The 13,637-nt window shown below is 44.4% G+C and overlaps 1 protein-coding gene across 1 annotated transcript in view; it reads right to left on the bottom strand.

Annotated features, from left to right (window-relative positions):
- vit (vitrin) overlaps positions 1-13,637 on the bottom strand; it is a 40,673-nt gene that overhangs the window by 4,704 nt on the left and 22,332 nt on the right. Inside the window, exons 13-22 of the mRNA XM_084391822.1 lie at positions 12,433-12,507; positions 12,178-12,243; positions 11,648-11,707; positions 10,640-10,699; positions 9,785-9,817; positions 8,802-8,873; positions 8,565-8,712; positions 7,931-8,034; positions 6,522-6,748; positions 4,880-5,393 (exon numbers count right to left, since the gene is read on the bottom strand). Of these exons, the coding sequence (XP_084247948.1) occupies positions 4,880-5,393; positions 6,522-6,748; positions 7,931-8,034; positions 8,565-8,712; positions 8,802-8,873; positions 9,785-9,817; positions 10,640-10,699; positions 11,648-11,707; positions 12,178-12,243; positions 12,433-12,507 (1,359 nt within the window). The remainder of the gene's footprint in view (positions 1-4,879; positions 5,394-6,521; positions 6,749-7,930; positions 8,035-8,564; positions 8,713-8,801; positions 8,874-9,784; positions 9,818-10,639; positions 10,700-11,647; positions 11,708-12,177; positions 12,244-12,432; positions 12,508-13,637) is intronic.

The following is a 13,637-nucleotide window of genomic DNA, read 5'->3' as shown; positions in this document are numbered from 1 at the left end:
CCCCCTCGTGGGTTTTGTTTTCTGTTTTATATCAATAAATCCCGTTTGTATTGTGTACTGTCTGCGCTTGGGTTCATCTTGTTGCACGCCCGTGACAGAATGAACCGACCTCAACTGAACCCAGCAGACAGTTTGTCCTCGTCCCTTCAGTCTTCAGCGGACCCTCTGGAGGATTGGTGGCTCAAGGCCATCTCCGACTCCAAGATGGGAAAACTGCCAATTCCTCCCCAGGAAGAACGATCTCTAAATGAGTATGCCCGGGTCGTGGAGGAGAGGAGGTGTTTTTTACCTGAGAGCCTCCTTAATCGCTACCTCATTGCGGGCCTTAATGATATCCCCCCTCTGGCTAAACGGGAGAGGCTGGTCTGTCATCCTTTCCAGGAGATGGTGGCCCACCTGTCACGGAGAGACCCGCCCAGTGCCACTAGCCCACTTCCACCTGGCATGCTGCCCGTGATCCCGGAGGGTCGTGTTCTTGCCGTGGCTACGCTGGGGGACCAGACTGTTTTCTCCACTACTCCCAAAGTGGCTACTCTTCGCGGCAAGCGGGGAAGACGGCTGTCCTGGGAGTCCGCATCAGAGGCCTCGTCGACGGAGTCTACACCTCCCAGGACTGTCTTCCCAGCGCCTGTTCCAATTCCCGTGGAACTCCATAGAGTCACCAGTCCAGCTACAGCCTCGGTACCACGGCCCAGAAGGAAGAAGAGGAGGAGAGGAACCTCCCAACCGTCGTCCTTGCCTGGTCCTGAGCCCGCTGCAGCCGTGAGTGCTGTCCCAGAACCCGCTGCAGCAGTGGGGAAACAGACTGTGGTGAGTGCGGCAGAGAGGTCCGTGGCCGATTCAGCTGCCAAAGAGGTTTTGCGGTCTGTTTCTGCCGATACTTTATCTAAGTACCTCGAGAGCCTAGTCCGGATCTTGGAGGCCCCTGTCAAGGCTGCAGCGGAGAGCGCCGTGCCCCAGGCTGCAGCGGAGAGCGCCGTGCCCCAGGCTGCAGCGGAGAGCGCCGTGCCCCAGGCTGCAGCGGAGAGCGCCGTGCCCCAGGCTGCAGCGGAGAGCGCCGTGCCCCAGGCTGCAGCGGAGAGCGCCGTGCCCCAGGCTGCAGCGGAGAGCGCCGTGTCCAAGTCGGCAGCGGAGAGACCCCCTGTTCCCCCTGTTGCCGCCCCTGTTGTGACTTCCCCTGTTCCCAAGACCCTGTGTGTTTCCTCAGCCACCCCTGTCACAACTAAGCCCTGGACTGTTCCCTCCAGGACCCCTCCTCATGGTTCCCAGTCATCCCGCATTCCTCGTCCTAAGCCCCCTTCCCGTGAACCCAAGACCCCCAGTTCACCTATCCACCCCGGACTTTTCCCCAAGGACACTGTGTTTCCCCCACCTCCCCTTCCTTGTTTGTTTTTTCTTATTTTTCACCCCAATCCTGTTATCGTTTATTCTTGTTTGCCACTGTTGTTGTTCGTCATGTTTTGTTGGTTTGTGTCTTTGTCTCAGTCAGTCATGTCTCGTGTTTAATGTCCTCTTGAGGAGCGTCTGGTAGCCGCTCCTTAAGGGGGGGGTTCTGTCATGATTCTGCCTTGTGTTTTAGTAGTTCTCTAGTCTTGTGGCAGGATCATGACAGACCCATGTTTTGTGTACAAGCGCTTGGTCATTAGTTTGGCCATGTGCTTGTGTTGTCTCGTTTCCCAGCCCCGCCCTCCTTGTTACCCTCATTTAGTAATTATCTCCTCCTAATATTCACCTGTTCCCTCATTAGTTTGTCCCTATTTAATCCCCTTGTGTTTGCTGTCCTTTGTCGGTTCATTGTGAAATGTGTATCTGTGAATTGTTGTTGCTGTGAATACTTTGTCTAGAGTTTTTGTTAGTGAAGTTTATTGTCTTTATATAGTTAAGCCTTGTCAGTCTAGTCACCCATTACCTGTGTTGTTTTGCCCCCTCGTGGGTTTTGTTTTCTGTTTTATATCAATAAATCCCGTTTGTATTGTGTACTGTCTGCGCTTGGGTTCATCTTGTTGCACGCCCGTGACATACTCGCCATGGCCAGCATTTTGACATTATTTTGTGTGTATTTGACTGTTTAAGCGCAATAAGCTGAGAAAAAGAACTCAATTTAGTACTGAGAGGCGGCTTTATGCGCACAAACTTTGAGTGCGAGCATCTGTGGGAATGAGTAAAATGCGCAATCCCACGCCGAAATTCAAGCCCTGTGACACCAACAATACAAGTACAATACAACCTGGCGGGTTTGCGGGTGTTAATGTCAAGCCCTGGTTAGGCTTAAGCCTGGTTTGCACCATACCGCGACCGTCCGCTGCATGCGTGCAATTCAGAAAGAACGTGTTCATTTTTGTGATGAATTGTTTCTGCTTAAAGTGTTACAAATATTTCACGAGTTCACATGTTAATGAAATCTGATGTAATATTATAATGCGTATTTGGCTTGCTGTCCGGGGGGAGGGCTCCGAGCTCGGAATTCGGCCCGACCCCAGAGTACTCCCCCCTATAAATGTATAGTTCATAGGTATCTATGATCAGACCCAGCTGAAAGTGAGGTGATGGGGTGGTGGCGGGATGCTGAGAAATTAGTCATGAGACAGGAGGTAAGGGAAGGCTTTATTTATACTGGCTTCTTCTTGTGCTGATTGGATGATTACCTGAACATGCTCCTCCCGAACTTTGTTACATAAAACTTCATTTCACGAGTTCACATGTTAATGAAATCTGATGTAATATTATAATGCGTATTTGGCTTGCTGTCCAGGGGGAGGGCTCCGAGCTCGGAATTCGGCCCGACCCCAGAGTACTCCCCCCAAAAAGGCCAGATGAACGTAGGACAGCGAGCGTAGAATTTATCCCCCCAAAATGTGAAGGGTATATTTACCAAGGAACGAGCTTGCCTGTTCGACTGGGAAGGCTCTCGCAGCGTCCAACGGGAACTTATATGCTCACGGCATCGGACGGGTAAGCCTCGCCAGGTTGGACGGAGGGCGCCCGCTGAACTCGGTCGGGAGGGCTCGACCGGCGCTTCGACGGGGCTGGGGCACGGGGATAGACCCCTCGCGGCCCGACGAATGGGGAGCCCACCTAGCGACACGAGCGGCCGTCCGGCGACGACTAAGACGGGCAGGCTCTCACTGCAGTTCGAACGGGAGGGCTCGACCAGCGCTTCGGAAGGGGGACAGAGCCCAGCCTTCGAACGGGTGAGCCGTCGCAGCGTGCGAATGGGGGAGTCTGCATATGATTGTAAAACGTTTCCTATGAATATTAAGCGAGCGTGCAAGCGGCGAGCCCAGATGCAATCGGAAGGTTTGGTGTAACGGAAGTAACTAAAAATGAAGCGCAGCAGGTGATAGAGATAAACGAACTAATTAGTTAGGGCTTGGTGAGCATTTCTGATGTGAAAACGGCTGGATCTGATATAGGTTTTGAAGGCATTCGATGACCAGCGACCGAGGGTTTTGATTTGTTGTTGGGAGAGACCTTTTTGTGCGGCTGTGGTAGCTGCTCCGATACGGAATGAGTGGCTAGAGAATTTATCTGCTGTGACGCCGGATTTGTTGAGGACTGCTTTAAGGTGCTTTTGGAACCAGAATCTCGTAGCTGGATGATTGGAGTCGTTAGTGAAGAGTGGGTCGAGTGGGCATTTGGACGTGGACCGTTTGTACTGCAGGTAGTTAAAAAGAGCATGGTACGGTTGGATGGGAGTTTGTAGATTGAAAATATATACGAAGTGACCTTTTTTAGCTCTGTCAGTTTTACTTTGTTTAATGAAGAATGATATGGTTTCATTATCTACGATCTGTAAGTCTGAAATAGTAGGATGAATATTTGGGTCGAATAAGGAAGTGATGGTCAGTTCGGAGCAGCGGAGGAAACCGAAGAATGCTAGGATGAACATAGCTTCTAATGTATAGGCGGTGTTGGTGGAGTGGTATCCAAGCCGGAGTGATGAAATGCATCTGATGAGTATATCGATTGTGATTGGTTGTCTGGTATCTGGGCGAGTGGGGCGGGTTCTTTGGATTCCCTTAATTAAAAGGGTCCTTTGGACCAGCTCCGCAAAGCAAGAGAGGGCATCTGACCGAGGATGGTTTGAATGTAGGCCTGTCCTATGATTAGCCAATCATTCATTAAAGTGCTTTTACAACATTCAAGCGCGATCAGACGCAAAAGAGAATTCAATCGGGTACTGGTGCTCTGGCTCACACACCCGTCATGTGAATAGACAGCGCAACAGTTCCCAATTGAGTTCTCTTTTGCATCTTTTGATTTCCAGTGCTGCGGAGACCTTAAGGAGCTGGAAGGCCTGAAAATCGACACCGAGGTTGCTTTATTTCTTCTCAATACATGAGTAACGTTGGTTTTGCAGTGTTTTACAGAACTAAGATATGCTGTCTTTTGCTTGAAAATATACTTGTGTGTCATCTACGCTTGTTTGTTCATTTGCATTATTATTATTATTATTATAAGACTGGAACTAGCCTCTAAACCTCCTCCACCTCCCGTTTCAAGCAAAGTAAAATAAAACGGTGTTTGTTTTGTGGGATGGAAGGGATGACTTTGCATTCAAAGCTAAACAACAATTAGACATTCGACCTGTATTATCATAGTAACACAAATTGCTTCCCCTTATTGATGACATCATACCCTCGGGCAGCGGGCACAGCAGTCGTTCCGCCAGAGTCGTTTCCTGTGTATCATAGCGAATAGCTGAATGTGGAGGCGGAGCTATGAAAGATAGGGGTGTGGTCCTGTTGGGTCGGGGTTGTTTGTTTTGGTGATTTCAAATATCAACAGCGTTTATCAGAAATCACAAATATATCTGCACCTTTTTGGTCTATAAACTCGATAATGATGTCAACCTACTGCGTCCTACCGCCGCACTCACCTTTCCGATGTACCGCCAGCGCCGGGGCCCTCACGTCATCGTAGGAGCGTCCGTCCGTGATGACAATCATGATCTTACGCTTGTTGGGTTTGGATTTGCTGAAGAGCTGGTCCGCGGCGTACGTGATGGCGGCTCCCGTACTGGTTCCTCCACTCCAGTAGTTTATGCGCTTGATAGCGTTCAGCAAGTCGGCTTTGTTGTTGTGCTGTCCGAAAGCGAACTCCAGCCTCTGCTCATACGTGTACTGCACGATTCCTACACGTGTGTCCGTGTCCGAGATCTCGAACTCCCGCGTGACGTTGGCGACGAACTGGAGCACGGTGCGGAAGTTCCCGGTCCCCACGCTGCTGGAGCCGTCGATGACGAAGGCGATGTCGTTGGCGTTCAGGCAGGTCTTGCTGCACATCAGGCGGTCGGTGTCACACACACGCTTCACCAGAGGCTGAACGGCTTTACGCAGAGCGAACCAGCTTGTGATCGGGAGCGAGTAGAAGCCGTTGGTTCTGCACACAGCCTGCGGCACAAAACAATTTCAATTTAATTTCAATTTCAATTTATTAATGGATAGCTTCGGTAATTTCAGAACAAAAATTCTGGAATGGGACGGAACTTGATGACTTTTGTGGCACTTGTTATGTAAACACAAAAACAAATCATGGACATGATTCATAAAGGCTAAAAGGTCGTAAAAAATAGTACCACTTGTATTGTACACTTGCCCTGTATGTATTTATAGGCATCCAATGGTGGCATCATGGCATTAAGGCCTATTCGCATTCAAGGATGATAACATAATGATATAGTTTAAAAATCATTCTAAATACAATAGCAGAGTCCACATCACAACTATAACAATAAATACGAGCTCAAGTATTTAACGCGGCAGCGTAAACGGGCTTTTACAGAATATTTTCTTTATTTCTATCCACCAGATGGCACTAATGTATAGAAGCTAAAAAATAAAAGGTTATTGCAACTTTTGATCTCACAATTCTGACTGCAAGTGCAAATTTATATCTTGGACTTTATGATTTGTAATTGTGAGTTTACATCTCACAATTTGGACTTTATAACTTGCAATTGTCATTTCATGTCATGTCTTTTTTTCTCAGAATTGGGAATATAAATTCTCAATTGTGAGTTATAAAGTATAAAGTCGCAATTACCTTTTTATTTTTTTTTATTCTGTGCCTCCATTCAATGGATTTTAAATACTTTTGCTCCATTTCTAACTTAAATTCCCCCTGTGGTGAAAATCCAGCTTTTTATGTTGTTTATGTGTCTATGTGGTGTGTCTTTTAATATGCTTTAAGACAAACCATGTGCATATTCATAAGTCAACACCATTGCTGAGTATAAGTATCAAATGTGTTTTTTTCTCATAATTTAACATTTTTAAATAGAAATAAATGGTGCCATAATTTATACCTTTTTTATTTTATCGCTTAGTAACATGAAATACAAAATATTAAAGAAAGAATGCTGATTTGAAATATAGTACATTCATTTAATGAAAATAAAATGATGTTCTCCGGTTTGTTTTGACAGTGAACAATACAATACTAGCCCAATGATTGTGTTCATTTCTCACGGCACTTACACACACTGAAATCGGACACCCCACCTCTCTCGATATTAATACCTTGTCAACAAAGTTGGGCTCCACCACGTTCTGTTTCTCATTCTCGTCGGGGCCCTCGATGGTGACGAAGAAGATGTTGATGCCGGACTCTCGAGCGAGCCTCGAGGCCTCCTCCACCCGGTCAGTGGGCCAGCCGTCCACCAGCACCACCGCCACGTTGGGCGCCCCGCCTCGGTTCCCATTAGCATCGCTGAAGAAGTGCTTGTTGATGTAGGAGAGGGCCTTCCCTTAAAGAGCACAGAGCCAGAGTCAGCACAAAACATCTACAGTTCTGTGTTTCAATCGCAGCTCTGTTTCGCCTCCAGTCTCGGCCCTCAAACGCTTTCCTTAAATGCTTCCAGGACTCGGGGAAAGGCAGGGTGTTGCACGCCACTGCTGAAACTATCAATGCAGCAGTTAGTAAAACCTCGTTCCGCTAAGTTTAATTGAATATTCAAACTTTGAGCTAATGGATTTAAAAAGAAATATTTTTAGAAATGCTGCCCTCAGAGGATCCTAAAAGTATCGGGGCACGTCAAGCACACCTAAACATGCTGCATTAAAGTCACCATGAAATCCAAATGGACAATTCTTGTGTTTTATGGAATATTGCAGTGTTTATTCTAAATGATTTATGTCCCTGGTAACCTTGAATCAGAATAAGTTCCTCTTGCAGCATCTCTGATGATGTGGGCGGGGCAACCTGTCACTCACATGAGATCAGCCAATAGCAAACCACAACCATCCAATCAATTCCCCACAGACACAATCAAGCCCCGCCCACATTAGTTCTTGTTCCAGAAGACGTTTTACTTGGATATACGGCACAATAGAGGAGAAAAGACCAGCGAATCTTTTAGGGGTGAGTCCAGGATTTCAATGTTCTCATTAGAAAACAAAAACAACAACAACAAACATTTAATATGTGTTGAATATTAACGCCATATTTCTTAACAACACATGACACTTGCTTTGACATTTTGTCATTTAAAATTCCTACATTGTGTGTCCAGAGAGTTTTCATGGCCACTGCAGTCCTCAGGGGTTTCAGAGTCCAAACAAGTGTGTTTGTGTAAATCACATAGAGAAGATGAAGGGCTACGGCTCTGATTAAACATCATCCAACCAGATTCTTCAAAGCAGATAATGCTGTGTCCTCAGGCTATCTTTGACTTTACAGGCAGCTGCTGTTTTACAGGATTCATCTGTTTTATTAAAGTGAGACACTATCTATAACACAAACCATACAAGCAAATCTCTAGGTTGGATAAACCTCAGGCATTTGGTCAGCTTACACAGAAACACCACAGAGTGGCACCAGCCCTGTAATTTCACCACTGTTCCCAGCTCAGATTTAGATCTTATTTGGAACTGAGATGTGAAACCACGTGATAACTCCAGCTCAGAACGGTTCAGTGTTATTCACTCACCTACATGTGACAGACCTCCCTTCTGGACGATTTTACTGATGGCTGGCTTCACGTCACTGGAGCTGGAGAACTGTTTCAGACTGAATTCTGTGACCGCATCATCCCTGGATCAGAAATGAAATGCTTATGATTTGTCATGCCAGTTATATTTTGGTACATTTGTGTATGACAGCATGTAAGTTCATTTAGAGATGTAGAAATCTGCAAATCTCCTGATTACTGGTCAGAACTGAAACTCAAAGAACCGCTGACGTCAGTAAATGATACATTATACTCAAACACAAATCAAGCTAGTCTGGGATCAGTAAGGTTTAAAAAAAAAAAGATAATATGATAATGATCAGAAATGTTTCTTGATCATCAAATCATCATATTACAGTGATTTCTAGAGAGACTGGAGAAAATTCAGCTTTGATCACAGGAATAAATTATTTTTTAAGAACAATGCCGTGTGTACGCGAGCAGAACTGGCAATAAAGCTCTTTCTTATTCTGATTCTGAGGGGAAATTAATGTATGCTAAAACCACATTTTATTCGTAATTTTGCGAATACTAACGGGATCATGTTAGTTGTAGGTTAAGTGACAGTCCCTCCCGCATCTGTCTGTTTTCTGGCACAGGGACACATTATTACCCGTATTGAATGATGCCCATCATGGCTCCTTCTACGCCCACATTGAGAGCCTGGGAAACCTCCACAAGGAAGTCTTTCTGAATCTTGAATCGTCGTTTCCCGATACTCCAGCTGCCATCCATGAGGAACGCAATATCAACTTTACAATCTACAGAGACGGATGAGAATCCAATGAGAGCCACGAAAGGAAGCGAGTATTAGTCTATTATTACCAGTGTCAGTTTTGAAGGAACGTACTTGGATCTCCGAGTGTCCGAACGCTGATTTCAGGAGCTCTGGCTGTTGATTTGTGTCGAGTGTTGGGAAATCCTGGGAAATCAGAGGATGTTGCTATTACACTTCAACACTGTACGTTATCTATAGTACTGTGAAGAACTAAGTGTATGACCATATTATCAAGTCCCAATTTAAAATCAAATAGTTTGCCTACATAAGAAGAAAGGCCCCTAGAACCTGGTACTGGATTTTGCTGATCAAGTTACTTAACTTTTAATGCAAAACATGTAATAAAGCAACACAGGCTCATTGCAAAAACATTTCTGTTTCTGCACGTTTAAAGTGAAATGTCCAATGAGAGGCACCAAAAGCGTGTTTAATTTTCACGGAAACAGATGAATGTGAATGTTGTAACTTATTATTATGTTGATTGTTCGAAAATGAAATGTCCAGTGAGCGGCGTTACAAGATTAATGCGCTTGAAAATAACATTGCACCTACACTAAACCCTAACCGATAGTGTGTACATAAGCAAACATGAGATAAAAACACATTTGCTGAAGCAACCGTGCCATTTTAAAGCTGCTTTGAGCTCTTTTATCGTGACTCGTACCCGAGCGATCCTGCACTGCTGTATCAGGTGAGCTACTGAGCAAGTTTACTTTGTTAAAAAAGACACACAAATTGAGCTATTTATGTGATGCAAACATCAAAATGTATTAGTTTACAAATCATGCACTATGATAAAAGTGTTTCAGCTCATAACATAGTATTGTGTAAGGAACAGCGTGAAAATAAGTTAATATTAATCAATAATATTTCCCTGTAATCATAATTTTTGTCAAAAGGAATACAATTTGTTGGTGTTTTACTGTATTTAGTGTTCATTTCAGCTGGAAACTGCAGTGAAGTGTGTGTATAGGCAAGTTTTTCCAATGAGCTTCTGTTGCATTGAAGGCTTTTATCTTCCTCCATAAATACTTTAGTTTAGTTAGTTTCCTCACCTGACTCAAACGGGTTTGACTCCGCAGGCGCCTCTGTGACAGTAATCACACACTAATTAATGATTAATCACACAATCATTAAAAAAAACCATCCAATCACAGTTTCTTAAAGTGCCCCATTATGCCTTTTCTGATATTCCCTTTCATGTAGTGTGTAATAGAGATGTTTGTGAGTGTTAAAGATCTGCAAAGTTTCATAGATCAAAGTGCAGATAAATGGAGTTTTCGTCTTCCAAAAGAAAGAAGTGATTCTGAACTGAAAAGAGTCGTCAGTGATTCAGTCTCACTTCCTGATGAATCTATTTAGGTTTGTAACTAATTTGCATAATGTCGGCCTCTGGTCTTGATTGGCTGATCAGCGTCTCTTAGCCCCGCCCTCAAACACTGTATTTTATCTGAGAGTTTGGTTCGTGTTGTTCGTGTCGAGAAGACGCTGTTTTCTGCAGACAAAGCAAATCCACTTTGATGAGATTGATACGGTAAAACCCTCGCCATCGTTACCGTTCGTATCACTGTGAATCAAGAGCTGTGTCACATATGATAATGAGCGTTTGCTTTCTGACCAATCAGAGCAGAGCGGCTCTCAGAGAGGCGGGATTTAGAGAGACTGAATCTTTGATGGAAGCGTTTCAGACACTGAGAGAAAAGAGCTGACGCTGCAGTGGAGATTATGAGGACATTAAAGTGTTTTTTGATCTTGGATGCATGTAAACGTATCGTAAGAGATTCCAATACAACATTGGGAACCTCTAAAATAGCATAATAGGTGCACTTTAAGCAGACACTGGACTATATTGTGCATGGTGAAAGAACTGTGGGCTTTTGTATATAAATGTGCTTGTGTTTGTGACACACCTCTGCTGTGGCTCGTCTCAGAAAGCTTGTGGTCTACTGTCGTCTCTACTGGCTCAGGAGCTGGAAACAGAAATCATGTACACATGAGTCTGGCCTCCAGTTTCACAAAGACACAGTGACTCACAGTGATGGTGACCCTCCTCACTACAGTAACACCAAGTAACAGATCTCAGATCAGCCACGAGCCCTGTGGTTTTAAACATGTACAGTAAAGCCGAGGGCCATACACTTCTTCCCTTGAAACCGACCCTGTGGTACAAACCCAGAATCCAGCAGCAGAAGACTGAAGTTCCCAGTAAAGACTCTTCTGGATCCAGACACGGGGACAGACATTATCGTGATGTGTGTGTGCGGTCCAACACTGCCATCAGAGACTCACTGCAAGCCTCCTACCATTTCTATACTCACTTGTTTTCTCGAAGATGCATTTATTTGTTCTGTTCTCTATATACTATTTTATTTTGCATTATTATTATTAACCTTTATTTAACCAGGCAAGTCACTTAAGAACAAGATCTTATTTTCAACATCAGGAGAGTTAAAATCTCCTGAAAGTCGTGCAAAAATACATTACCACACACACACACACACACATTCATTTAAAACATTTAAGGCTGTGATAAAAACACTCCCTAGTAGTTTCTTAAATGTCTACAAGTCTTAGTTGTCACGCTTATTTCTATAGCACTTTATATAATACGGATTGTTTCAAAGCAGCTTCACCAGTAATAAACAGGAAAATAAAAGAATCAATGATCCAATTTTTTTGCTTCATTAAATATGAGACGACTTCTGGGAGACGCACTAAACCAGATCATCTCGGCCATGTTGGAAGACCGGCTTAAACCAACTAAGCGAACCAGCTTGGGATAGTTTAAAACCCTTGTTCTAACACATATGGAACATTGCATATGTGTTATAGCACATGTGAACAGTAACATACACTCTTCACACAGACCTTTATGCTTTATTCTGCATTACTTCAAAATAAAATAAGAGAATACTCACAAAACTGTCCAAAGTTATAGGGGTGCTCATACTCTGTGTTATCAGGCCGTGGGTCGAGAACTGCAGAAGAGAGGCAGCATGTGCAGGAACTGTTAGTTCAGCGAAAACATACCCATAATACCTGTGTGAACGTGTTAGCGAAAAAAGCCAGACAATCAAAAGCTGTAAATAAAATCGTAGCTTACCACCTGTTCTCTGACATGGATGATAAAGCCAAAGTCATAGAGCAGAAACACATGCCCTGAATGTTTTGATATCATATGGGCCGCACATTGGCATGGATTTATTAAACGGCCTTGAAAGCTTGTGTCATGGTCTATTTAAACCACATGAAGGAAGTGAGTGCAGTGTACAAATCAGTAGCAGACTTTGTAGGAACATCATACATTGATATGATGCTATGCTGATCAAAACAGACATGTGCTATGCACACTATGAAGCCATAATGCAGATTTATGTGTTTCTGTTTTATTCTCCTCTGATACTGTAGAGGATTTACAGTATAACAACATTTCTACATTTCTCCTTACCTGCGGGGTCAGCAATGCTCGTCCTGCTCCATTTATAGCCTGTGTTTGGCACTGAGTGGCTACTATCTGAACACAGAAAGTGATGGTTGGGCCTCATGTCAGATTTAGACATGATGGAGTAAGGATTAGCATGAATTATTATGAGTTTATGGATATTCACTCGGAATTTAAAAGCATGTTTAGCCTTCGTTTATGTCTTCTTTAATGTTTGCTTATGGAGGGTTACGTTATTGGACTGGATGGGCCTGCAGATACCTGTTGGCCTTCTGGTGCCAGAGAACCAATCAGGTCGTGCGTACGCAGGGTGCGTCCAATCTCGTCGTGCCAATGCTAGACGGGGAGATTTAGAAACTGCTTACAATACATTACCAACATACAAGACATGAAATGGACTTGAACTGATTCTCTAAAGACGAGAGATAAAACAAGCTAAAGTTTATGAAGCATGGAAATATTAATTAAACTACAGGTGAAATATAAAAGGAGGCATTGAGCAAGAAAAGCTTTATATTTTTTATTACTTTTACCAATGTTCTTAGAAATTGTTGAAAAAAAAAACGAAAAAAAAAAAAAAACTAGAGACAAAAAACGTATGAAGTTATGGTCTGGCCACAGGTGGTTTTAAAATAATGAACTGGTACTTTTGGGTTAACGTTTTAGTATTCATCTTTGATTACAGAACAGTTAGTTCCGGTCCTCAAATTAGACTGGCTGAACACAATTTCAAGATCTCTGATATTTCGTCCAGATATTTAGACTTTTCGCTGTTTGTTTCACTCTGTCAGGGTCCTGACCTGGCAGCCTTGTCTGTGTTTGAGTACATGGCTCTGTGTGTTTGTGTTGTTCATGTGCTCCTATTGTCCCGCCTCCTTGTTTCCTGTTACCCCGCCTCCTTGTTTCCTGTTACCCCGCCTGCTTGTTTCCTGTTACCCCGCCTCCTTGTTTCCTGTTACCCCGCCTGCTTGTTTCCTGTTACCCCGCCTCCTTGTTTCCTGTTACCACGCCCCCTTGTTCCCTGTCACCACGCCTACTTGTTTCCTGTTACCCCGCCTCCTTGTTTCCTGTTACCCCGCCTCCTTGTTTCCTGTTACCACGCCCCCTTGTTCCCTGTCACCACACCTCCTTGTTTCCTGTTACCCCGCCAGCTTGTTTCCTGTTACCCCGCCTCTTTGTTTCCTGTTACCCCGCCTCCTTGTTTCCTGTTACCACGCCCCCTTGTTCCCTGTCACCACGCCTCCTTGTTTCCTGTTACCCCGCCTCCTTGTTTCCTGTTACCACGCCCCCTTGTTCCCTGTCACCACGCCTCCTTGTTTCCTGTTACCCCGCCTCCTTGTTTCCTGTTACCACGCCCCCTTGTTCCCTGTCACCACGCCTCCTTGTTTCCTGTTACCCTGCCTGCTTGTTTCCTGTTACCCCACCTCTTTGTTTCCTGTTACCCTGCCTCCTTGTTTCCTGTTACC

The sequence above is a fragment of the Rutilus rutilus genome (assembly GCF_951802725.1).
Source record: "Rutilus rutilus genome assembly, chromosome: 20".
NCBI lineage: Eukaryota > Metazoa > Chordata > Actinopteri > Cypriniformes > Leuciscidae > Rutilus > Rutilus rutilus.
Note: the sequence above shows the minus strand (reverse complement) of the source record. Positions and strands in the feature narration are given on the sequence as shown.